The sequence below is a fragment of the Heliangelus exortis genome, chromosome 2 (assembly GCF_036169615.1).
Source record: "Heliangelus exortis chromosome 2, bHelExo1.hap1, whole genome shotgun sequence".
Classification (NCBI taxonomy): Eukaryota; Metazoa; Chordata; class Aves; order Apodiformes; family Trochilidae; genus Heliangelus; species Heliangelus exortis.
In genome coordinates this window covers 3,439,786-3,465,844 of record NC_092423.1, presented here as the reverse complement: position 1 = coordinate 3,465,844, position 26,059 = coordinate 3,439,786, and the positions used below count along the sequence as shown (strand labels likewise).

At 47.9% G+C, this 26,059-nt stretch overlaps 3 protein-coding genes across 9 annotated transcripts in view; 1 reads left to right on the top strand and 2 right to left on the bottom strand.

Annotated features, from left to right (window-relative positions):
- Positions 1-9,313, bottom strand: part of CCDC13 (coiled-coil domain containing 13) — a 39,000-nt gene extending 29,687 nt beyond the window's left edge. For all 4 annotated transcript variants that reach the window (XM_071734555.1, XM_071734556.1, XM_071734557.1 and 1 more), the window contains exons 1-3: positions 9,205-9,313; positions 7,546-7,772; positions 1,988-2,136 (exon numbers count right to left, since the gene is read on the bottom strand). In XM_071734555.1, coding sequence (XP_071590656.1) covers positions 1,988-2,136; positions 7,546-7,766 — 370 coding nt within the window. In that variant the 5' untranslated portion in view covers positions 7,767-7,772; positions 9,205-9,313. The remainder of the gene's footprint in view (positions 1-1,987; positions 2,137-7,545; positions 7,773-9,204) is intronic.
- A 665-nt stretch (positions 9,314-9,978) lies between these two features.
- Positions 9,979-18,219, bottom strand: HIGD1A (HIG1 hypoxia inducible domain family member 1A). Of its 4 annotated transcripts, none has more exons than XM_071734552.1 (4): positions 18,209-18,219; positions 14,772-14,879; positions 12,258-12,392; positions 9,979-10,924 (listed from the first exon to the last, which is right to left on the bottom strand). In XM_071734552.1, exons 2-4 carry the CDS (start codon positions 14,872-14,874, stop codon positions 10,875-10,877), a joined length of 288 nt encoding a protein of 95 aa, XP_071590653.1. In that variant the 5' UTR covers positions 14,875-14,879; positions 18,209-18,219; the 3' UTR covers positions 9,979-10,874. The 4 variants fall into 4 exon arrangements, with proteins under 4 accessions (XP_071590653.1, XP_071590654.1, XP_071590651.1 ...); XM_071734553.1 differs by lacking the exon at positions 18,209-18,219 and adding an exon at positions 16,756-16,843; XM_071734550.1 differs by lacking the exon at positions 18,209-18,219 and adding an exon at positions 16,734-16,822.
- A 4,836-nt stretch (positions 18,220-23,055) lies between these two features.
- On the top strand, positions 23,056-25,212 carry CYP8B1 (cytochrome P450 family 8 subfamily B member 1). The gene has a single exon (XM_071734584.1). The coding sequence runs from the start codon at positions 23,099-23,101 to the stop codon at positions 24,629-24,631; it is 1,533 nt and encodes a 510-aa protein (XP_071590685.1). The 5' UTR covers positions 23,056-23,098; the 3' UTR covers positions 24,632-25,212.
- Positions 25,213-26,059: the final 847 nt, after the last annotated feature.

Sequence of the window (26,059 nt, the reverse complement as noted above, 5' to 3'; positions counted from 1 at the left end):
TTCATTCACCTCCTCATCAGAGAGGGTTCAATTAGTGTCACATATAAAGGAATCCCCAGGACTGGCTTGTGTGTCACTTGGCTCTCATGGAGCATGGTGGAGAAAGTTGTCACATTGGTGCAAAACTCAATATAAAAAAAAAATTTAAAAAAAAAAAAAATTAAAAAAAAATCAATATAATTGCATAAAATGTCCATGGAAGCCTCCAGCTCAGCAGTGAATATCAGCCTGCAATAACAAATCTATATTGAGACATAGGAAGACTGAACTTTTTAACTCTTTTAAACTCTTTCATCCTCTTTCAGTGCTCTAGAGTGAAGACTTTTCTATTTTTTTATTATATTCAAGAACTGAGGTGAAATGCAAGGGTGACAAGATCACTTTTAAGTGAGTTCTGAGTCCCCTAAAACCCTCAGAGGAATAAAAGGGGTTGTGCAGAATATAGGTGAAAACAGACTATGGCCCCACACCACTACTTAAAAGCATTGTAGGTAAAATAATAAATTGATTACTTTAAAAAGAATTTTTGCTGTTCTTACTCCTTTATTTGGTATCTATTTTCCCTCTCACCTAGAAGCTAAATTTTTTCCCCTCACTTTTCATAATAAATAATGGTTTCTATGAATCAAAGCAAATGCTAAGCTAACCCAAAGCCAGGCTGGTGCTTCCATGTGATGATCTTCAAACACACTGCCCAGATTTCATCAAAGCTTTCCATTCCCACACAAGGGGCTCAGTTTCTTGCCACAAAACAGATAAGGAAGTCACAGGCATGGGGCAAAGTGCCACAAACTGGCATGTGAGGCACCCAAACCAGCTGCAACAGCACATCTGGCTCCTGCTCTTGACCCAGTAATAGTTTATCATCTCACTTAAATACAACCCAAACAGACTGGGTTTTTTTTTTTTTTAGGAATTAAGGTGTAATTTAAGTGTTATTTGGTTCTTATTGCTGGGTTTCCCCTTCTGCACTAACCTGGCCATCCCTACTGTCCTGAACAACAGTGGCACCCAGTGGAGAAGGTGCAGCCTGCACAGTTCAGTTTTTGAAGGATACCCAAGAGACTTTAGAGCTGGATTCTGCCTTCAGCCAGCATCCTGCATCTGCCCTGGTCAGGCATTCAAACAAAAGGAGCCCGAATAAAGAAATTTACACTGTGCAGCAGTGGAAGCTGCAACAGTGCTCTAAATATTTTACTAAATATAATTTCTATGACTGCTCACCTGTTGTGGCAATAGTAGCAAGGGAGAAGCTCTGTGAGGAGATCACTCTGTACCCCAAAAGGGCACTATAGTTCTTTTCAGGGACACATAATTATCAGTAACAGTATTTTACACCTTAGGTCTGACCTGTCTGACTACCAGAAGTCATTTGGTCCTTTCAGTAGCTCTCTGAGATGGGGAACAGCAGTGTTTCTATCTTGTTTTCAACAGAAAGAGGGCTAAGACCCAAATCTTCAAGCAGACACCAGTCCACCTGTGTTGTCATGTCAAACTATTGAGAGGAATTTCCTCTAAAAATAAGGCAAGGAGACACTTGACATGGTGGAGACACAGATCTTTAGGAAAATCTGCAAATGCCAGTGTTAGTTTAGACCCTTGCAAGTTTGGGGAGCAACTCAAAGTGTTGATTAAAGATATACCCAAGTGTCTAAGTTATTTTCCAAGTTCAGAACCAAATGGCTTCAGTGCTTCTGCAAATTCCTGCAAGCTCAGAGAAGCTTTCTGAAAACTCCTGCAAGCTCAGAGAACAAGTCTCTCTCAGTTGAGAGATGAATTTTGGTTCCTGCTAGAAGAAGCTAATTACAGGACTGGAAACAGACAGCCACAACATGACCAAAATCCTCCTTTTTAGCATAAAACAGGTAAAGAGATGCCACATGGATATTTCACTGCCAGGAACTCACAATGAATCTGTTCTCCTCCCTCTGTTGCCATCATCAAGCAAATACTGGAACTACCAGAGCAAAAAAGTTACTGTGGTTACCTGACAAAGCAAATCTGTCCTCCTGTATTTTTTTCTGGAGTTGCTTTATCTCAAAATCTTTCTCTGTCACCAGTTTGTACAATCTGCAGTTCTCATCTCGGATCTCTCGAAGCTGATCCTGGAGCTGCTCGTTCTCAATTTCCAGCAGCCTGGGGAAAAAAAAAAAATAAAATAAAGAGGGCATAATGGCAAAGGTGACTGTGATGTGCTTCAAATTCCAGAAGTAAAATAATGAAACAACTGCTGGATCAGCTGAGCTTACCAGGAGGGAGTTAAGCAGAGAGCATCAGGTCAGAACACAAGTTAATACCTCATCTATTCAGTTAACTTATTTCATCCAAAATTCTTCCTTTCCTCTTGTTGTCTGGGGCAAAACACCCCAGGAGGAAGCTTTTCAGAGCTCCTGAGCTTCCTCAATAGTCTCTCCTCACTGAGTCTGACTTCTCTGATTCTTCAGAGAAAACCAGGCAGGACCTGGGACATTCAGGCTTTATTTTCTCTGCTGACTGAACCAAATGGAAGCCAACAGAGCAACAGCTACAAAAGCTGCTGCTGAGGTTCTCTATTTAAAGATTAATGCTCCACAATCATCCCCAACAGACCAGCTCCCTGTGTCCTCATCTGATTTTTTTGGAACCTCAACAGAATGGACTGGAATTGGTTTGTATTGTTCAGGTTGCTTTGGGGAGTTCATTGAAAACCAGAGAGTATCAAAAATAGGGGAATATTTAGATGAATAAGGGAGGGAAGAGCCTTGCTTCTCCTGTTCTTTAGTACATTTAGTAACATTTATGAATTTCTGAGATATTCAGAGCATTAATTGCTTTAATCACTTTGCTGTCCTTACAGGATGGTTCCTCCAAATGTAAAAACCAGAAGCTGAGACCTGAGGGGCTCAGTTCAGTTGTGTAAAATCAGATCTCTATTTGAGAAGCCCCAGGATTACCAGAGCTCCCCACATCAGGACTGCTGCCACAACCCAGAGCTCTTGGGAGAAATTCTGGGGCATCTCAGAGAGCACCTGCCACTTGTGTGTAGGCATATGAACCAACCAACCCCCCAAATTACTAAATCCTCCAATTTCAGGTATATTTTTTTAGCCAGACTCCTCCAGGCAGCAGCATTTCAGAGCACAAACCCACCTCCTTTCCCCAGAGAGGGAAGCAAATATGCTAAAAGAAGCTGTGCTGACTCTACCTTTGGTAAATATATTTTTGGCAGAGCCCCTGCTGGCTCTCCAGCTGCCACTAAATGCTCTGATGAGGAGATTCAAATCATTTCCCCCCAGACAGGTGACATTTGGGCTGCCCACCCACCCCTCAGCTGCTGCTGTTGAAGGGTCTCCTGTGTCCTATCATTCCCAGGTGGAAGCTCCTGATGCCTTACAGCATCCCAGATGTCTCAAGACACCTAAACCAGCCAGGCTGAATTTTTATTATCTGCAGTGTGACCCCAGGTGTCTACATTTTTGTGATTTAATATGGAATAGTTTCCCATCCCTTTTGCTTATAGAATGCCAGAAGTAGGTAGCTTGGATGAGCACAGAGATCAAGTCCAGTTGGTACAGTATGTACCTGTGGCTCTAGGCATGTCCACAGGAAGACAAGACAGCTATCTTAATACTTACCTCAATCTTTTCAAAAGTTTCAGCAGGTTTTTTTGCTCCAATTGGACTTTGGAGCATTTAAATATGTACATGTCAGAATAAATGATACCTTAGAGCAATGCCATAAAGAGCAAAACTTATTACACAATTCATAATTAAGCAATGCACTCCTTTCAAAGCAGAAATCAAAGGGAGATCAAAGGCAGCTGTAAACAAAGGAGAAGAAAGAAACAAGCAATCTGAGCAGAGAAAAGGCAAAACTGAGTTATTCCCACATGTACCCCTCATAGAAGTGAGCAAGAAACCTATGCAGATTTAATTAGAGACACCTGGACAAAAAGATTTTAACAGTTAGGGAATCAAACTGAAAAAAAAAAACCCAAAACCAACTCTTCACACACCTGATCAGTGATGTTTTCCTCAGGGCTGGCTTCCAATCTTGACAAAAGTCATTTACAGTAAGAAGGATAAAAATCCCTTCTGCACAGAGCTGGAGTCTCCTCTGAGAACCTTCTTCCATCCCATCCCATCCCATCCCATCCCATCCCAGACTGCCTCTCCATCTTACAGATGAGGCAGCAAGTTCCACCCAAGGCTCAGCTACAGAAAGTCAGCCAAATGAAAGAGGCTGCAGGAAGGTAAGGAACCTTTTCACTCTACTGGAAGGAAACAGAGCCAGGGGCAGCTTGTGAGCAAGGCTTTTAAATGAAATTCAGGTGTCTTCCCCAAATCTGTTAGAGATTCTCCATGTGATAGGGAGAACCACTCCCAGTATAGGTTGGGGGCTGAGCTGCTGGAGAGCAGTGTAGGAGAAAGAGACCTGGGGGTCCTGGTAGACAAGAAGATGCCCATGAGCCAGCAATGTGCCCTTGTGGCCAAGAAGGCCAATGGCATCCTGGGGTGCATTAGAAAGGGTGTGGTTAGTAGGTCAAGAGAGGTTCTCCTCCCCCTCTATTCTGCATTGGTGAGGCCACACCTGGAGTATTGTGTCCAGTTCTGGGCCCCTCAGTTCAAGAAGGACAGGGAAGTGCTTGAAAGAGTCCAGCGCAGAGCTACGAAGATGATTAAGGGAGTGGAACATCTCCCTTATGAGGAAAGGCTGAAGGAGCTGGGTCTCTTTAGTTTGGAGAAAAGGAGACTGAGGGGTGACCTCATCAATGTTTTCAAATATGTAAGGGGTGAGTGTCAGGGAGATGGAGTTAGGCTTTTCTCGGTGGTGACCAGTGATAGGACAAGGGGTAATGGGTGTAAATTGGAGCATAGGAGGTTCAAGTTGAATATCAGAAAAAATTTTTTTACTGTAAGGGTGACGGAGCCCTGGAACAGGCTGCCCAGGGGGGTTGTGGAGTCTCCTTCACTGGAGACATTCAAAACCCACCTGGACACGTTCCTAGGGGATGTACTCTAGGGGGCCCTGCTCTGGCAGGGGGGGTTGGACTAGATGATCTTTCGAGGTCCCTTCCAACCCCTAGGATTCTATGATTCTATGATCCTAAAGCCACCAAACAGAACAGGAAGGATAAAGAAAGGGAATGAACAAGACAGAAAGAGAGACATGTCAGCTTAACACTTGCCTAAACAAAATCTGGGAGTAGATTGAGAGGAAGAAAAAAATGAATTCCCAAGGCTCAGAGGAAGGGAGGCTTCTGAGAGCAGGATGTTTTCCAAGCACTGCTATAAACATCACTGGTGTGCTGAAATCACTGCCACTGCAAACCAGATGGAGCCCTGTGATTCTGGAACAAATTTCTAACTTCTTGTCATGGGAATACTGCAAAATATACTCTGGTGAATCCTTTCCAGGAGCAAATCCTGCCTGGATTTGATACACTTATAGCAGAGGTAAATAAATCAAGGGCAATCTGGATAAACCTGCTACACCTGCCCTGTCAAATGGGGACTTTTAACACTCAGTGCCACTGAAAAGTGAGGTCAGTGAGAGGTCTTGAATTGCTCAGGACTAAACTATTGGACCACAGTTTTTCTCAGTGATGAGCAATGATAGGACAAGGGGTGATGGATGCAAGCTGGAGCATAGGAGGCTTTGTGTAAACACAAGAAAAAAGTTTTATCACTGGGAGGGTGACAGAACACTGGGACAGGCTGCCCAGTGAGGTTGTGGAGTCTCCTTCTCTGGAGACATTCAAACCCCCCCTGGATCTGTTCTGTGTGACTTACACTGGCTGCTCCTGCTCTGGCAGGGGGATTGGACTTAATGATCTCTGAAAGTCCCTTCCAACCCCTGACATTCTGTGATTTCTGTGATAAATGGCAGAGAACTGCTGGAACTCTGCTGCCCCTCAGGGCACACCCTCTGCATCAGTGCTGTGGGAGAGCCTGAGCCCCTCTCCCCCACCAGACAAATCCACACCTGAATTGTGGGCATCACTCTCCCTCTCCACTAAAAATAAATTAAATAATAATAATTAAAAAATCAGATCTCCATAGTAATCCTCTATATACTATCAGAACAAAATGTTGAAGGGAAGAGAGAAGCTGGTAGAGGTCAGATGAGAGGCCATAGTGAGGGATCTATGTGTGAAGAAGACAATTTATGATGTGAAGGTGAGAGCATTAATTTCTAGAAGGTGAATTCCCTGTTTCCAAACATTGCAGCCTGACCACCACATTCTCAAAAGCACCAAAGTGTCAGTGGTTCACTCCTGGGCTCCCTGCACCTTCACAGAAGCTCTGCTGCATCCTCTGCACTTGGGTGTTAAGGAAGCAGTCTCCAGAAACAAGCTGAGCAGGGAGTTGCCCAGAGTGACACAGAGGGAAGATGAGTGTTTAGGGCCAAAAAAACCCTCAGTTTATGGCTTGATAAACTTTGGTGAAGGTGCCCTTCCCCACACCAGATTCTAGGAGGGGGAAACAGTCTCAAAAGTGGATGCCTGTGGTTTTCCACCCATGATTTGGTGGTTTTGACAAGGCTTCCAGCTCCTCCTGCCTGCCCCAGCTTCACAGAACATCACCCCCATCATGGTGTCAGTAAAACAGCCTGTGGGGCTTCAGCTGTAAACTGGATCACTGAAATGAGTTGAGATAAAAGTCCCCTTGCCCCAGAAAGTGAGTCCAGTTTCCAATAAACAGCTGGATCAGCACAGCTGAAAGAGGGGAGCAGAATCAGGAATTTCTTCAGCTGGCTTTCCCACTAAGAGGGAGCAAATCCCTGAATAGCCAGTGCTGTAGTAACTGCAGACCTGTTCTAGTTTGTTAAAAAAAAAAAAAAACCAAAACAAAATAATTGGTTCAGGAGGAAAGATTGACCATCTACTAGGAGGAAGATGAATGATCTGAGGTGGGGTTTTGAGTCTCTGCTCCAGTAAACTGAATTATGCACTCAGCTTCAAAAAGATGAAGGGAGATCCACACCAGAATGTCCTGGTAATCCAAACACTACCCCAATGGCTGAGATAAGACCTCTGTCCCCAGTTAGATTTAAAACCCTACCTTGTATAACCCTGTCAAGAACCTTAAGCAGGAGGCAGCTCTGTCTGTGAGACCCTCCTATATATCTGGCTGTTGTTTGATTTACTAAATCAGGTTATATTGCATAGACAGGGGAACCCATAGCTGCTTTACCCTTATATTTCCTGGGAAATCATTCATGTAACCTGCCTGTTTGTTTACAGGGCTAAGAAGGACCTAGACAATAATTCCAAGGATGCTGGTGATCCTGAATGATTGTATTTTGTAAGATTGTATATAGCTGCCCCCAGAATGCCACCCTTAACCCCTCTGTCCTTTCACTCTTCATTTGCAAGACACTGGTTATAAAGAGCACATCTCAGTGCCCTGAGGATAAACACATTGGAGAGAGAGGGTGAGTTTTGGGGATAATTAATATGTGAAGACAGAATGTGCTCTGCCAACTTCAAACAAATTTCACAAGATTATAGCCAAAATATACTTGGGGGACTTCCTTGAAGGAACAGTTCTGCTGTGCCTTTACCTTTTGCTGTCCCCTTCATTCACAGGTTGTCCTGTTTCAAACAGGTTGAGATCATTTGGGATTCTGAAGGTCTCCTTTGCATTGCCATCATCATCATCCTTCTGACCATTTTGCTTTTCCTTCTTCTTCTCCATTACTTTTTGCAGCCTCTTTTGCTGTTGTCCTTGATAAGCCTTGAACTGGCTTTTAAGATGCTCACTCTCTTTTATCTCTGGCTCCATTGTTTACTAAAAGCATAATAAGAAGAAAATCAAAAGTGACAGAGAGCAGAGATCAACATCCCTTTGCAAAACATCCCCTTCTAGCAGCTGCTTCACAGTTTTTCCTCACTGACCCCTGCACAGCTCTTCAACCCCACTGCCCCTTGCTCCAAGTGCTTTTTTCCATAAACAGCTTTCAAAAAGTCTTCAAAAAAGATTTCAGGTCTTTTCCACCCTAACATTCAAAACCCCAGTGTTTTTAACTGCTTTTCAACAGATCTGTTTAGAGAAATTTTGTCCAGAAGAGCAAGGTGGAATCAAATCCAAGCAACATGGCAATCCTGTTATACTGAATAAAAAGGAGGAGAGATCCCAGGTCCATCCATTCTTCCTACATTTCATAGAAAGGTGCAGATCCCCCCATTTTTGGGATTAATGTGGGCCTGTCAGAGGAAGAAAGATCTCTGCTTATCCTAAATGCTCCCTTCAGGCACTGGATTTACATCTTTCCCCCGAATTTCCAAGCAATTAAGTGATTACATTAAGGCAATCATATTGCTACCCATTAAATGCCCAGAGCTTTAATTAGCAGGACTAAAGACAATTAGTTTTCTGAAGTATTCCAGCCCACTTTCCTCCTGCCTGACATTTACCATCAGCAAAAAAAAAAAAAAAAATTAAAAACCGAGTGATCTTTGGTCCAAGCAAAGCAATAGGTGAAGACTTCCAAAGGCAGGAGCTCCAGTAATTAATTAATAAGTAATTAACGTGGGGGATTACTCCCATCAAGGCAGCAACCCTGATAAAAATCCCAAACTATGTCCCTTGGTGCCTCTGGGTTCTGTGCAGGCAGCTTTCCCTCCATGCCTGACTCCAGATCCCGGGGTGGAAAAGGTGGATTAAGGATTGACAGGAGTGGAGTTTGGTTCCTCTGCACATCCCACAGACCTCGTGGCCATGAGGGAGAACCTGAGGGAAAATTTCAGCCCTCTGGTGCACCTGGGAACCGACCCCAAACCTGGCAGGGAGGGATCTGCCAGAGGTGCTGTGTGGGGAGAAGGGGTCCCAGTGACTGATGAGCACCCACAAGGAAACTGGGGAGGGACATGTAGCAACAGGACAAGGGGTAATGGCTTGAAACTGGACGAGGGGAGATTTAGGTTTGACATTTGGAAGGAATTCTATAGTTTGAGGGTGGTGAAACACTGGAATTGTGGCTGCCCCATCCCTGGAAGTGTTCCAGGCCAGGTTGGATGAGGCTCGGAGCAACCTGGGCTAGTGGGAGGTGCCCCTGCCCATGCAGGCGGATTGGAACGACACGATCTTTAAGTTCCCTTCCAACCAAAACCATTTTGTGATGATTCTATGACTCTTCCCCGCACCCCACCCCCACCCCACGTCCTGCCTCCTGACCGGGCCTGGCAGGGCGGCCCGCGCCTCCCCCACCCCTCTTGCCTACCGAAACCGTCTTCCCCGACCCCGAAGGCAGCGGGAGGGTTTCCCCAGCCGCCTTCTCCCGCCGGTTCTCCGGTTAAGTCGGGCCGGGCCGAACCGGGTCCCGGTTCCTGCTCCGGTTCCCGCTGCCACCCGGGCCAAGGCCCCACGCGGTTTCCATGGCAACGGCGCCAGGGCCGCGCATGCGCCCAGCGCGGGAGGGGCGCTCCCCTCAGCGCGGCCGCCATGATAGAGCCCAGAGCGGGACGGGGAGGTTACGGAGCTGTGGAGCTATGGAGCTTGTTCCTTATCCCTATCCCCTGCTGGGGAGGATGAGGAGGAAGGGGAAGAAGAGCAACGTTAAGGAAAAATAAAAATAATAATTAAAAAAACCGTTTCGACGCGGTGCAGAGGCCCCAACGCCCACCCCGGTGAGGGGAGAGAAGGGAGAGGTCGAGGATCTGTGAGAAGCGCTCAAGGAGAGCAGGAATGGTCCCTTTCCCTCACCCTTGTGCCTTCTTCTGAGGTGATTTTTATTTTTAGTGATGTATACAAGCTCACCCCATCCTCCTGCAGGAGGCTGTATGCATCTGTCATCATAATAATCTCATGATAACCCCCCCCCCTAACAAATCCATAACCAAAAACTTTTAATCGCCACGTATTTATTCATATTTGATCTACTGCTCTGTGCAGTTACAGACAGAGGTGCAGCATGTACCTTGTGGTAGTTATTACAAAGACATCATACTGCTACCATGGAATGTAAGCTAAGAGGAGAAAATGAGGTTTTTACAAATTGGCTTTATCAACACATTTATTTTTGTGACTGCTGTTGGAGGTACAAGGGGTTCGAGTGGAAAAATAACAGTGGCAATCTACAGAGAAGGCTCTCAACACCTCATGGAAGATGATGGGGGCTTTTCAGACATAAATGTTTTAAAAATTCCATAGGGAATGATACTGCAGAAAGCAGATTAAATTATATACTTGAAATTAAAACACCAAATCATGGTTTAGTTTTCATAATAGTTTAAATGTTACATTTAAATGTTATTCAGAAGAACACCAAATAAAGATAAAAATACAGTAATCCAAGAGTCTGAAAATCCATAGCGAAAATAGGGAGCCTGTGTCTTCACTAACAATTAATAAATATAACATTTAAATAGCTGCAATATACCAAATACTTATACCTTAAATAAAAAAAATAGATGTTTATATCTCAGCATTTTAGAAGTCAGTGCTCCTGGAAGCTTTTAAGTTACAAAGAGATCCACTGGATAAAAACTGACAGCAAAGCATCCTACAGCCACAGCCTCCTCCTTCTGCCTGAGGCCTCACAGAAGCTGTGTCAGATTTTGTGGGTTTGGGCAATGGCAGCAAAAAGGGACTGAGTTTTAGGACTGAGCTGACAGGGGGAAGTAAAAGGATTGTACTCTACTATAGCCCCTAAATTAACCTTGATGTAGTAATGTCAGTCTTAGAAGAACCAGACCCTAATACCCACTCCCCCAGAGTGCAATCATTTAGGCTGCCACTTTCCAGACAGTGCACCATACACAAAATAGATCCAGGGCAATTCTCTAATACCATGTATTTTTTTCTTTTTTTCCTCAAGAACCCCTCAATATGAGGATTGTTGCTGCAGTACACAGGCTACCACCAGGAAAAGAGTTACCAGCCAGCTTTCCACTACTCCTTGGGCTTCAACACATAGTCCTGCAACACTGAATACAACACACCTACAAGACAGAAATACAAGCATGGTTAGAAAGCTGGGTTAAATAAAAAATAATCATAGGATTACAGAATGGTTTGGGTTAGAAGGGACCTTAAAGATCATCTTGTTCCAACTCCTCTGCATGGGCAGAGACACCTCCCACCAGCCCAGGTTGCTCCAAGCCCCATCCAACCTGGCCTGGAACACTTCCAGGGATGGGGCAGCCACAAATTCCCTGGGCAACCTGTGCCAGGGTCTCACCACCCTCAAATAAAAGATTTTCTCCCCCATGTCCAACCTCAATCTCCCCTTTCTCTCCAAGTTTTAACCCATTTCCCTTGTCCTCTCCCTACCCCCCCGTGTCCAAAGCCCTCCCCCAGCTTTCTTGGAGCCCCTTCAGATATTGGAAGGTTGCTCTGAGCTCACCTGGGAGCCTCCTCTTCTCCAGGCTGAACAACCCCAATCCCTCAGCCTGGCTTCCCAGGGAGCTGCTCAGCCCTCTGAGCATTTCAGTGGCTCTGCTCTGGACACCTTCCAGGAGCTCTGTGTCCTTCTGCTGTTGGGGACTCCAGAACTGGACCCAGCACTGCAGGGGGGGCTCAGCAGAGCAGAGGGGGGGAATCCCCTCCCTGGCCCATCTGTCTATACTGTGGATTTCAAAACCTGAAGAGTAACTGATTTTCTCAGCAACAGAAACAATGCTTCCCTTGCTTTTCTGCATTTTTTTTTAATAGCAGTGATGAACACTCTAAAATCTTGATATCGAAACTGGTATGAAAATATAATGGATACAAAAATATAATGGGTATCAAAATGGAGATTTTCAGACCATTCTGATTTGCTTTGCAGCCAAAGCCAAGCTCTTCTGTTGTACCTTCTGGGAATGCAGTGTAGGGAAACAGTGTTTCATGGGATGTAGAGTCACAAACATACAGAGCTGCAGTGTTTAGGTGGGACCCAAGACATACAGATCACTATGTTCACAATTCCACCTCTCAAAAAAAAAAAATATATATAATATATAGTCCCACAGTCTACACAAGTGTATTCCATTCAGAAACACCCAACATAATTACCAGGGAAAATATTAATTATCAGGTGGTGTGTTGTTTTGGGGGGTGGTTTTTTTGCCTCTAATTCCAGCACCTGCAGAACCCCCCCCACTTCCCACACGTAAAACCAACCAAAACTTCCACTCAGAGTTGGTGCAGCTGAATATTAAATACACACTGAGCAAACACCACTGATGAGCATAAACATCCTGAATCAGGATGGCCTGGACACTTCCACCCTGAGGATATTATCCACCAGGATAAGAGGTGGGAGAGGTTTTTCCCTCCCAATACCCCACGTACCACACGTTATGGCTCCCACGACGAAGCCCTGGGCTGCCACACGCATGTGAATCAGGTGCAGGGACAGCTTCAAGTTTCCTCTGTGCTTCAGTTTGTACAGCCCATAGCCAACCACTGCCACGAAGCCAGCCATCCCTGCAAGGCAAGGAAAAAGGGAGATCCAAGTTGGGATCCAAGTCATGGAGATGCAGGAAGTGGCAACACCTAGAGAAGAGACTCGGGGAATAATCCCCTTTCGGTCTCGTCACGCTGGTTCTGGGTAGGGGGTTAAGTCCTGCCCTGTTTTCACTCCAGTTCCAGCTCCTTAAATGCATAAATCAGTGAAGAGAAGAGAGAGACATGGACTTGATGGAGAGGGTCCAGAGGAAGGTGGTGAAAATCATCAGGGGGTTGGAACACCTCTGGGAAGCCAGGCTGAGGGAGCTGGGGTTGTGCAGCCTGGAGAAAGCTCCAGGGAAACCTTAAAGTGACCTTCCAGTATCTGAAGGGGCTACAGGAAGGCTGGAGAGGGACTGTGTGCAAGGGCCTGGAGTGATGGGATGGGGGGGTTTGAAATTAGAGAAGATTTAGATTAGATGTTAGGAAAGGGGAGTGGGAAAATGGCCCAGGTTGCCCAGGGAGGTGGCTGAGGCCTCATCCCTGGAGATGTTCAAGGCTTGAGGAGGCTCTGAGCACCCTGATCTGGGTGAGGGTGTCCCTGATACTGCAGGGCTTGGACTGAGTGACCTTTAAAGGTCCCTTCCAACCCAAATTATTCTATGATTCTATCTGTACAGCAACCAACTTCTCCCTTCTCTGCTGCTTTTCCTGGCTTATTTCAGCCTGGAGAAGGGAAAGCTCTGGGGAGACCTTGGAGCACCCTCAGGTACCTGAAGGTGGGGTGTAAGCAAGCTGGGGAGAGGCTTTTTATAAGGGTATGGAGTGACAGGATGAGGGGAACAGCTTCAAAGTGAAAGAGAGGAGACTGAATTCACACATTACAAAGAAATTATTTCCTGGGAGAGTGGTGACACCCTGGCCCAGGTTTCCCAGAGAAGCTGTGGCTGTTCCATCCCTGGAAGTGTTCAAGGCCAGGTTGGATGGGGCTTGGAGCAACCTGGGCTGTGGGAGGTGTCCCTGCCCATGGAGAGGGATTGACCCAAATTATTCTATAATTTCCATTCATATTAGAATGCCACAGCTATAGCTCAAGGTGTCAGTTCCTTGATTATTTTTCAGGAAGCACCCTCATCCCTGGAAGGAAGCTCACACTCTGGAACCACCCTGATGTACCCTGCTGAGGTTACTGTTTTGGGTGCTGTGATGTTTGGCTGCATTTCACTGGGACAATCATGTCCCACACCTTGGGGAGAGAAGTTCCCAGGGCCAGAGTTCACTTTTAGTCCTTCACCAGATCAAACACAGCCAACTCCAACCTGCATGCAGATGCTGTCACCAAATACAGAGCAGCAATTTCCCAAAATTCCATCCATTTTATTCCATCCCTAGGATGATTATTTACACAGTCTGAAGGAGGCTGCCAAGTTTTAACTGTTGTGTATATTTTACTGCCTAGATCCCAGACAGCTTGGCTCCCTGAACAGGAATCTTACCACTTCCACTTTTCAAGCTGTACACCATCATTTCACTGGTGCATCATCCATGTGGCAGCTTCATTAAATACTAATTAAGAGTATTAGGGCCTTCAAGACTGGCTCCACCACAGGTTAAAGGGAAATTCTGCTCAACTGCTTGGGAGAACCCAGCCTCCTGGAGTTCACAGTACACTCCAGCAAGCTGAAGAGCAAAGTCCTGTGACCAGAGAAGTGATGAATATCTCTTGGCAAAGGCTTGGAACAGTTCACCCCAAATGACCTGAGTGCTCTCAGTTTAAGGTGGCTGGAAATCAAAATGTGCCTCATGTCAGAGGCAGTTCCTGAGGGGAGGAGAGTTCTCAGGATGAGCACCACTGATCCTTTCTCTCCCCAGAGGCTTTTCCGGGGTCTCAGCAGAAAGGCTGAGAACTTTAACAAATGCCTCAAGCTTGGGCACCACAAAACCTACAAAGAAAAAGCATTTTAAGCTCAGGGATGGCAGCAGGGAAGGGGGAAATGTTTAGCAGAGGAGCTGCATTTTAAATATTTCTGGTTTGTATTTTTTTAAAGCCAATCAGTAGTGATCACACAGCTCCCAGAAACCAGCTGCAAAACCCACTCCTTACCACCTAACACCACCACCTGAACACATTTTTTTTTAAGCTCACCTAAACAGTCCTTCAGGGTTTGTCGGTTTAGGATTTTTTTCCCTTGTAATTGTAGGTTCTGAGCTTCCTACTTAAGATAAAAAAACCTCATTAACTTCCCTGTTTCTTGCAGAACAAACCCCATTCTGGGCAGGAGTGCTGCTGTCACCACACAACAACCCTACACGAGGAAGTAATTGCAAAGTAACTTCCTGTCAACAGAGAAGCAGTGAGCTACAGAGTTCACCTCAAGGATTGCTCCTGTAACCACATTTCTTCATCCTTAAACTTACCAATGGGTACAAACGGGGTCTCTTTAAATTTTCTTATCAGCTTTGAGCTCTGGCTGGTGTCAGTCTCATACTCTGAGTAAATGGGCTCCTGACCTCTTGACATGGTGGCTGCAAACACAGAGAGTCTCTCTTCAGGTTTTACATCAAGAGAAAGTTGAGGAAAAAAAAAAAAAAAAAGTGAGTTTTCCACCAGTCACATATGTCCAGGCAGAGAGGTGCAAGCACAAGAGCTAGACCCAAGCTGGTGAGCTCACAAGAGCTAGACCCAAGCTGGTGAGCTCACAAGAGCTAGACCCAAGCTGGTGAGCTCACAAGAGCTAGACCCAAGCTGGTGAGCTCACAAGAGCTAGACCCAAGCTGGTGAGCTACATACAGATGATTTAATTCAAGCAAAGTCTTGAGAAGCAAGATCACTGCATACCAGAACAGCATAAAAAAACCCCAAAACCAGTGCAGTGAAGCAGCAAACTTCCACCATCCCTTTTCACACCAGGACAGATCCCAGTGCCCCCCCCTCCCCTGCTCACAGGCACTAAAAGCAGGGAGGTCACTCCCTGTGTTTTCCTTTAGGATTTCCACTCCACTGCTCTGCTTTCCCAGGCTGTTCCTTAATAGCAGCTCTGACCTCAGCAAAGTTCATTCCTTCCTTTCCACTCCCTGCCAAGAAAGGCAACCCAAGAGCTCCGGGTGGAAACCCTGAGCTGCTGCAGCTACCTGGCAGTTCCTCAGTCACTACTCCAGCTTCTCCACCTCCTTCACCACCAGAGAGAGTTTCCAACTCCTGCTGGAGAGAACAGAGTGTGAAATGGCAGCTGCTCAGGAACCAGAGTGAGTCTGATGGGCTCCAGATCCATGTGGGAATCCATCAGGGAGAGGAGTGGAGTTTCCACTGCAGCTCAGGTGATTCCTCACTTTGCCTCCAAGGAAAAATCAAGCAGCCCTGAGAAGGGCTCTAATTCCTGAACCATCCACCACAACCTGACAGCTTGTTGTGCTCTGTCATGGGCTACACCAAAACCTGTTGCCTCTTCAGTGCTCAGCATGAACACCCTCCTTCAATTCCAGCTCATTTTTGTCAGCACCACGAGGTCAGCAACACCCCAATGGGCACTGACAGGAAAATCACTCCTGGTATTTTTCCAGTTCTGCCTCATGGAAAAGCACTCCCTAACTCTTGAAAGAAGGGAATTTAATTTATACACGGGCTACACATGAAAAAAATACATTTCCAACGTGGCTGCATTCTTGCAGCAGCATTTTGCACACATCCACTTCAGCAAAGTGACTTTTTTTGGTTTTTTTTTTTTTGTAAATTAAATGTGCAAAAGCTTTTCACCTGCAGGCCCAAGGATTTGGCCTCTCTGTGCCTGCCACAACTTATACCTTCTACACCTAACTTTTATTTTAACCTGATTCATTCAGAGGAAGCAGCCTGCCACCCGGGAAAGCTGTCAACAGCCAGAACTGAGATTTCCACGCGAAAAAAACCTCCCGAGAAGTGGATCCCTGTGCTCCCTGCAAGAAGTTTCCGTGACCTTCACCGAGGTGGCCACGGGGCAGAGGCACCGAGCGGCACACACCTCCCCCCCGGCTGCCCTGACCTTGGTGACCCCCACGGCGGGGACGCGCGGGGGGGATCTGCGCGGCCACCCACGGGGGACCCCTCTGCCACGGGTGGAACGGGCAGCAAGCGACAGCTCCCAGCGCTCCTCCCGCCTCCACGCACCCCCAAGCTGCCTCCCCCTTTCCCCGACCCACACCGGGGCCTTGCAGCACCGCAGCCCCAGGGCCCTGCACCCCACGCCGGGCTCACGCTCCACCCCGCACCCCCACGCCGCGCTCTGCTCTACCGCAGCTCCCCGCACCGGGCTCCTGCGCTACTCAAGGCCCAGGCTCTTCCACCTACACAAGGCCACCCCTTCAGATGTCGCCACCGCCTCAGATGTCACCCCCCATCCTCACCCCTCGGTCCCCCGGCCCGCACCTCCCCTCAGCGCCGCCGCTTCCACCGCCACCGCTGCCACCGCCTCTGCCGGGCCTGGCCCCGCCCCCCGCCTCTTATGGGCGGCTTCCGCCCCGCCCCCTCCCCCGGGGTAAATGGCGGGAGGGAAGAAAACTACAACTCCCAGAGTGCCGCGCGGCAAGGCCTCCGGCCGCCAACCAATCGGGAGCGCGGAGGCCGATGACGCGAGAGGAAAAGGGGCGGGGAGGGAGCGCTGTGACGTCACCGCGCGGGGCTCGCCGCATTGCGGAGAGAGCGGGGAGGCGGCGGGCACACGGAGCGCCGCTAGGGGGCGCTGTGGGGAGAGGGGGGCTGGGGGCACCTCATGTCCGCACCTCATGTCCGCAGCTCCTGTCAGCTCCTCCTGTCAGCTCCTGTCAGCACCCGCGGCCCTGCCCGCACCCCCTGCCCGCACCCCCTGCCCGCAACTCCTGCCCGCACCTCCTCCTGTCAGCTCCTCCTGTCAGCTCCTCCTGTCAGCACCCGCACCCCCTCCTCGCACTCCCTGCCCGCAACTCCTGCCCGCACCTTCTCCTGTCAGCTCCTCCTGTCAGCACCCGCACCCCCTCCTCGCACCCCCTGCCCGCAACTCCTGCCCGCACCTCCTGTCAGCTCCTCCTGTCAGCGCCCCCGGCCCTGCCCGCACCCCCTGCCCGCAACTCCTGTCAGCACCTCCTGTGTGCACCCACGGCCCTGCCCGCACCTCCTGCCCGCAACTTCTGTCAGCTCCTGTCAGCTCCTCCTGTGTGCACCCGCACCCCGTGCCCTGCCCTCACCTCATGTCCGCACCTCCTGTCCACACCTCATGTCAGCACCCGCGGCCCTGCCCGCACCCCCTGCCTGCACCTCACGCCCTGCCCGCACCCCCTGCCCGCACCTCCTGTCCTTACCTGGCCCTGACCACACCTCCTGTACCCACCCACTGCCCGCACCCGGCTCTGCCCGCACCTCCTGCCCGCACCTTCTGTTAGCACCCCCGGCTCTGCCCGCACCTCCTATCAGCACCTCCTCCCCTGCCCGCACCTCATGTCAAAACCTCCTGTGTGCACCCCCTGCCCTGCCCGCACCCCCTGCCCTGTCCACACCTCCTGTCAGCACCCCAGGCTCTGCCCGCACCCCCTGCCCTTACCGGGCTCTGCCCACACCTCCTGTCCCCACCTCCTTCCCGCACCTCCTGCCCGCACCCAGCCCTGCCTACACACCCCCTGCCCTTAGCCGGCCTTATCCGCACCCTTTCCCGCACCCCCTTCCCGCACCTATCCCTTCCCGCTCCTACCCCTGCCCACACCTCACTCGTCCTTGCCCTCACCAACCCCCTCCCGCTCTTGCCCTTCCCGCACCCATCCCTTCCCGCACCCACCCCATCCCGCACCTCTCCCTGCCTTTAGCTGCCCGCACGCAGATCGTGCCCAGACCCGATTGCCCCTGGCCGCACCTCCCCGCACCTCCCGCACTCCCGCACCTTCCCCAGCCTCTCCCGCACTCCCTTCCCGCACCTGGAGCCCCCGTGTTTCTGTCAATGAAAAAAATTTATTGATTTTTTTTTTTTTTTTCCCCTGAATTTCAGCCTTCAAGCAGAGCCGGGCAGTGGGGTTTGGGAAGTCCGAAGACAACTTAAAAATTGCTCCTGACTTTTAACTCCTTGGAGCAAGGAAATAAAATCCTCTGGGATGCTGAAGATGCCTGAAAGCCTTTCCCTAACCCCTCTTTGGGAGAAAACAGCAAAGGAAAGGGGTTTTTCTTTTTTGGTTGCTTGGTTGGTTTTGCAGTGATTTTGGTGTCTCCCCACCAGAAAAAGAAAGCAGGGGAGCTGCTGCTCCCGTGTCGGATTTTTGGCAGCGTCCAAAGAAAGTGGCAGAAAAAAAGCTTTTCTTAGTGCCCCTCTGCCTCCCTAAATGTGCTTCCCATTAGGGGTAATCTGGTTACTTTAATTGCCGGAGCCATTAGGGCCATTAGAGAAAAAAAAAAAAAAAAAAATGCAATTACCAGCCCTTAAATTGAGTTAAAATCTTGTAATAAATAACAGGGCAGGTGATTTCCTCCAGCGACTTCTCATTTAATCCCCTGCAGCTCTGTGCAATATGTGCTTCAACGGGAAGAAACTCAATTAAAAAGATAAACTTCTTTCATTTTAATTGCTGGGCTAATGAAACTACTGCCACTTGTAGCCTCCCCGGGTGTGAGTCCAGCACCCTCAGCTTTGCAAGCAGCTCCTTGCTCTCTCCTGCTGTGTGTTTTGCTCTTATTTTACAACTACCTGGCAAGTGGGATGAGGGGAAATGGCCTCAAGTTGTGCCAAGGGAGGTTAAGGTTGGATCTTCCAAATGATTTCTTCTTGGAAAAAGTTGTCAGGATCTGGGCCAGGCTGCCCCAGGGAGTGGTGGAGTCCCCATCATCTCCTGGAGGGATTTCCAAGCTCTGGAGATGTGGTGCTGAGGGACACGGGGCAGTGATGGGGGAAGAGTTGGATTCCATGATCTGAAAGGTCTTTTCCAACCAAAATAATTCCATGATTCTCTGTATATTTATTATAGGATAGCTCTTCAGTGCAAGCACACAGGGGGTGTGGGTTTCCTTCAAAACGTGAAACAGAAAAAGGAAAAAAAAAAAAAAAAAAGGAAAAGAAATTCCAAGAACACTGTTTTCCTGACACTCTGCTCTTTCTCTGTCTGAGGTGCCCAGTGGCACTTGATAAAGAAATGGGAGACAGCAAGAAAACATGAAATCCAGCTCAAAACAAATTTTATTTTCTTTTCAGCTGCCTGGAATGAATATTTAAGCAGTTTTAGATATGGAACTGCAACAGGTATGGCCACACCTTCACCCCTTTTGGCTCCACACCCCCAGGCATGCTCAGCACCTCACTCCAAGCTGTGGGTGCTTTACTTCACCTGCTTGGGGTGCAGGGTCTCCCCTTTTCCCAAGGTGTTCATAGGGAGGGGGTGCTGTCCCTGGAAGTTGCAGAGCCCCCAAGGGCTCTGTCCTCCTTGGGATGTGTAGGAAATTTGGGTTTGGGTGGCTTTTGGAATATGAAATCTTTGTAGTGTTCTTGTGGGTTGGTTGTTTTTTTTTTTTTTATTTGTTTGGTTGGGGTTTTTATTTTTTATTTATTATTATTTTTATTATATTTATTATTAATATTTATTATATTATTATATATATTTATAATTATATTTATTATAATTATATTATATTATATTATATTATATTATATTATATTATATTATATATAAAATAAAATATATTATTATATTATATTATATATAATTATTATTATATTTATAATTAATATTTATTATATTATTATTATATTTATTTGTTGTTGTTGCTTGCTTGTTTGTTTGTTTTGTTTTGGTTTGGTTTTTTTTTTCCCTTTTTCTCATTTTTTTTTTCTGGAAAATCAGGCTCCAAAAGTAAGAAGCTCTCCAAATCAGTCGTTGTTTCCTGAAACCTTCAGTGCTGGGGAGTGGGTGACTGCACAGCCCCTCACCCCCTCCTCACTCATCAGGATCAAATCCAGCAGCATCCTTCCAGCTGAATCCCTACCCCCAACCTTCATCCAGGAGCTGATCCTGGTGCTTACCTTGAATGAGGCTTTCAGCAAAACCTCCTCTGGTTGGAAGTAGGTGATCTCCCTGTGATTTTCTGTGATTTAATGGCACCCAAACCATTTTATGACTCTGTGATTCAATATTTTCCACTTCCTTCCACAAATGGCTCAGTGTCCTACCAGGAGCAGAGAGATTTCAGCATTTTCCCTCTGGGGGAAGCCCCCACCAACATAAAGGTGCTGGTGGCAGCTTCTGCAGCAGGGAGAACTTTCTCAGTAATGACCCATGTGAGTCTCAGCCAGCTCACAGGGAGCTGTGGTGGTGAATTTCCCACAATTTCCAGCAGAAACATCCTCAAAAACCTTCAGTGATGGCAGGAGAGAGTGCTGAGTTGTACCAGAGGAAACTGTGCTCATTTACTTTCAAGTTTTAATGTGCCAGAGTTAGGAAATCAGAATTAATTTTTATATCTATGTGTAAGCTTTTTGCAAAGCAGCTTTAAAATTCAACATTATTAATAGTTTGTTCACCTCTATATGCAAGTTCTATTTACCCCAAACACACCTGACCCTTAAATTGCACCAGGAAACCATGGGGGTTGTCTTCAATAGTACAAATAAAATTTTTAATCTAAGAGAAAGTGCTCATCACCTTAATTTTATTGCTGGGGAGGGTCCTGAGTTGATCTAGAAAGGGGGATTTGCTTCCACTGCTGCTGCTTTTCCTGCAAACATTGCTACAGCGTGTTCCCAATGTTTGAATTTTGGGAGCTATCCCTGAAAAAAAAATAAAATAAATAAGTGCCTGAATAAATATTTAGCTGAGGATGTGGCCTTCACTCTACGGGTCAGGTCACTGGGAGGGAATGTGGAAAGGGAGAGCAGCTGGGAAGGAAAAGCTGGGATGGAGGCAAAAACTGGGATGGAGGTTGTGATCCCATAGAGAGAGGGACTGTGATGGGATGTGCTCAGGGGAAGGGCAAAAGTGGGGGGAACAGAGAGAGGGGATAAAAGGAGCTGCTGGTCTGTAAGCAGTGCTCCTGCTCACCATAGTCTGTCCCATCATCTTATTAAATCTTTTTTTTTTTTTAAAAAAAACCCACTCCTTCCACACAATGTCACTCCCTGTCTTAGGTGGAGCTGCTGCAGGGTCCAAATCCCAGTGGTTGGGGCACAGATCAGGGACAGAGCAATGGGTGGGATACAGGATCCCTGGCTCCATCTCCCCAAAGAGTGGGGAGCAGGGGAGATGGAGAAGCAGAAGGGCAAATGGATAAAACTGCCAAGTGCAGGGGGGGAGCAGGAGAGCAAAGGATTGGGGGGTTCTGCTGGCTGGGGGGGACACAACTGATGTCACACAGAGGATGTTGTGGGTGTCCCTTCCATGCAAGTGTTCCAGGCCAGGTTGGATGGGGCTTGGAGCAGCCTGGGCTGGTGGGAGATGTCCCTGGCCATGCAGGGAGGTTGGAACGAGATGATTTTTAAGGTCCTTTCCAACCCAAAGCATTTTATGATACTGGGTGTGCATCAGCACAGGAGCAAGGGCTTGGTCCATCTGGGTGCTGCTGCTTCTCTCCAAGCCAGGAGGTGATCTTGGCCATTTGCAGCCCCCAGACTCATCTGGTGCAAAACAAATGGAATGATCTGAGCCCTCACCCCTCCTGGGAGAAGCAAACCTGCTCTGCTTTGCCCTTGGGTGTGTTATTAGGGCTTGCAGTGCTCATTGCCACAGCACTTATGGGGCAATCTGTGTTGGAATCATAGAATCCTAGAATCATAGAATCCTAGGGGTTGGAAGGGACCTCGAAAGATCATCTAGTCCAACCCCCCCTGCCAGAGCAGGGCCCCCTAGAGTACATCCCCTAGGAACGTGTCCAGGTGGGTTTTGAATGTCTCCAGTGAAGGAGACTCCACAACCCCCCTGGGCAGCCTGTTCCAGGGCTCTGTCACCCTTACAGTAAAAAAATTTTTTCTGATATTCAACTTGAACCTCCTATGCTCCAATTTACACCCATTACCCCTTGTCCTATCACTGGTCACCACTGAGAAAAGCCTAACTCCATCTCCCTGACACTCACCCCTTACATATTTGAAAACATTGATGAGGTCACCCCTCAGTCTCCTTTTCTCCAAACTAAAGAGACCCAGCTCCCTCAGCCTTTCCTCATAAGGGAGATGTTCCACTCCCTTAATCATCTTAGTAGCTCTGGAGAACATGAAAATGTTGGAGGCTTTCCCTTCTCTTAGCTTTTAAGATTAAATCAGCCCAGCTGTAACCCCATTCCTTCAGGTATGGGTCATGACCTGAGGGTATGTGAGTATGCTCATACTAAAAATGCTCATTTTCAGTAGCATTTCCACCATTCCCTCTTTGTCTTGTTTTTTAGTGTTTTTTTTTTTTTCAGCCTGCAGCACATGCCCACAGCCTGATCTTAAAGGCAGAAAGCACTGGGTGAACTTCTCTGAACCCTCTTTTTCAAAAACTGGGCTCCACGCAGCCCAGAAAAGGGAATTTACTGAAGCTGCAGCAAAGCAGATGCTTCCAACAAACCAGACAATTCCAACTTGATTGCAACCTCCCTCCCCCCTTAAAAAATCTCTGCCCTCCAAGGGAGAAGTCCGCAGGGGCTTGTTCCACAGGGAAAAAGCAAACACTTGCTGCCAATGGGGACAGAGGCTGTCAGGTGGGCATCTGCCTATCAGCTGCTGGCTGGGAATAAAACCCAAGTTCCTGCCCCAATTTAGCTCTGGGGCCAAAGTCCTGGATGGGCTCTCATGGCACTCGGGCTGATTCTCCTCTGTACCCTGGCAGCATCACTGCTTGGGGGGCTCTACCTCCTGGGTGTCTTTCGGAGACAGAGACCCCATGAACCTCCTCTGGACAAAGGTTTCATTCCCTGGCTGGGCTATGCACTGGAGTTCAGAAGGGACAGCTCAAAGTTTCTAAAAAGGATGCAGAGAAAACACGGGGATATTTTCACGGTGCTGCTGGGGGGTTATTACTTCACTTTTGTGATGGATCCCTTCTGCTTCGGAGCCATCGTGAAGGAATCACGATCTAGACTCGACTTTAAGACTTTTGCAGCTAAACTGGTGCTGCAAGTTTTTGGCTACAAAGCCCCAGAAGGCAGCCAGAATGTAATTCATGCAGCCAGCACAAAACATCTGATGGGGGACGGGCTCGTGGCCATGACCCAATCCACCATGGAGAACTTTCAGAAGCTGATGCACTTCAACTTGGGCTCAGGAGAGGAGAGGAGAGTGTGGCAGGAGGATGGCCTCTTCCACTACTGCTACAACATTGTCTTCAGGGCTGGGTACCTGGCTCTCTATGGCACTGAGCCTCACCAAGGGGCAGGCAGCAAGGAGAAAGCTAACGAGCAAGACCTCATCCACTCCAACCAAGTCTTCCAGGAATTTCGGAAGTATGATCACCTCTTCCCTCGCCTGGCCTACGCTGTGTTGCCTCCCAAGGACAAATTAGAAGCTGAAAGGCTGAAGAGGCTCTTCTGGAGCATGCTGTCTGTGAAGAAGAGCAGGCAGAAGGATAACATCAGTGGGTGGATAAGAGAGCAGGAGCAGCTCCTGGCAGAGAAGGGAGTTCCCGAGTACATGCGGGATCGGTTCATGTTTATGCTGCTCTGGGCATCCCAAGGCAACACAGGTCCTACTGCCTTCTGGGTCCTCCTGTACCTGATGAAGCATCCAGAAGCTATGAAAGCTGTGAAGGAGGAGGTAGATAAAGTGTCAAGAGAGAACGGGCAGGAGGTGAAGCCAGGAAGGCCACCAATTAACATCACCAGGGACATGTTAAACCAGACTCCTATTCTGGACAGTGCTCTGGAAGAGACCCTAAGGTTGGTTGCAGCCCCAGTGCTGGTCAGAGCTGTCCTCCAGGATGTCAGCCTTAAGATGAGCAGTGGGACAGAGTACACCCTCCGTAGAGGTGACAGGGTGGCTCTGTTCCCACACATGTCTGTGCAGATGAATCCAGAAATTCACCCCGAGCCTCACAAATTTAAGTACGACCGCTTCATCAACCCGGATGGCACCAAGAAAGATTTCTACAAAAATGGCAAAAGGCTGAAATACTTCAACATGCCTTGGGGGGCAGGAGTTTCCATCTGCCCTGGGCGGTTCTTTGCTGCTGCTGAAATTAAAATGTTTGTCTTCTTGATGCTGAGCCACTATGACCTGGAACTGGTCAACAGAGAAGAGGAGATCCCAGAAATAGACAGCAGCCGCTGGGGATTTGGGACCATGCAGCCCATCCGTGATGTCCGGTTCAGATTCCGGATGAGATTTTAATCTGGGAAGTCCCTCTGGCATTGCTGTGTTCTGGTGTTATCTGCCAACTAAGTTGCAGGATCCCATGGTTATCAGATCCAGGCAGAGCCAACACTCTTGTGTAGGATCTTGTTTGCTGAACGCTTGTGCTGGGTTTTCTCTGAACTCCTCCACGTGTGTCACTGCTCTACATCTCTGGTTTGGGCCAGGATAGAATTAATTTTCTGTCTTGTAATTTTGCTTTCAGCTCAGTCTCTTGTAAGGAGCTGCACTTGCTGAAATGAACAGCAAGTTTCTCAGTCAGTGGCTGCTCTGGGACTGATAACTCTGGGTGTTTATAGTTACAGCTGGGAATGGGCTGCAGAACCAGGGACACTGCTCAGCTCTGAGGAACATCGCATGCTCTGGAAGGAGAAAAGGAGTAAAGGGGTCACACCTGCAAACCTCCTTTAGAGAGGAGTGGACAAGAGAAATGACCAAAATTGACCAAATGGAGTATTGCATCCCATATGCTTCACCCTCGACGTAAATTTGGGGGATCCTAAGGGTCAAGTCCCTTCTTTTTCACCCTTTTTTTTGCCTTCTTCACCTGTCCCTGTTTGCTTCAGCATCCTGGGAGGATTCCATCCCTTCCTCTGCCTGTGCTCCTGATCCATCCCAGCCTGAATCTGTGTGTTCCTGCCTCCAGCTCCTGCTGACCCCAGGATTCCAGCCTGGACTTTCCCAGGGCTGCCCTGCAGCCTCGGTGGAGATTTGAAAAGGGGGAGGAATGTGGTATCATTTTTCTGTATATTTTTTACATATTTAATAAATTTTCCCTTTAATATCATTCCTGCTTCATTACAGCTGTGTAGTTTCCAACCCATCAGTCTCTCTCTCATTCTCTCTCCTTTCCTTATCAGGGAGGGGAGCACAGAGAGACAAATAACACCCTGCCAGGCTACTCCCAGACCCATCTTGGGGACCATAAGGCCACCAAAATGCCATCTACACAAGCTCAGAGCCTCACATGAGCATACTGGCAGGTGGGAGCCCAAACTCAAGACTTCCAAGGAGCAAATATTTTGTCCATCTCCTTCTCAGGGCTGTCCCAGCTGAGCCCCATCAAGGTGTGGCATTGGGATCACTATATGGACTAAGAGGGGATTGCTGTGAAGGGGTTGGGGACATCTTATGGAGTGGAGGGGAGGAGCATTTGGGGATTGCACAGGATTTCTGGGATGTTTAGGAGGGAACCAATGGTCAGAAAAAAGAGGGATTTAGGTGATTTGGGGAGGAAAATAGAGGGGTAAGAGGACAAAAAAGGCTGTTTGTGTGTAAAAAGATGGTTGGTCCTGGCCTACACACTTTTCTGATTGCACCCTGCACCTGCTCAGCAAAGTCTGTCCTGTTATCTTATTAAATTCCTTTCCTTAAATCCTTGTGGTTGGTTAAGGAAGGTCAAAGAAC

What these genes read in the sequence shown, in the direction of transcription:
- HIGD1A (XM_071734552.1), bottom strand. Translation starts at nt 14,874, where the DNA reads ATGTCAAGAGGTCAGGAGCCCATTTACTCAGAGTATGAGACTGACACC. An exon ending in GACCCCGTTTGTACCCATTG is followed by an intron (nt 12,393 to 14,771) that starts GTAAGTTTAAGG and finishes CTTGCCTTGCAG; the next exon opens with GGATGGCTGGCTTCGTGGCA. An exon ending in CGTGGGAGCCATAACGTGTG is followed by an intron (nt 10,925 to 12,257) that starts GTACGTGGGGTA and finishes TCTGTCTTGTAG; the next exon opens with GTGTGTTGTATTCAGTGTTG.
- CYP8B1 (XM_071734584.1), top strand. Translation starts at nt 23,099, where the DNA reads ATGGCACTCGGGCTGATTCTCCTCTGTACCCTGGCAGCATCACTGCTT.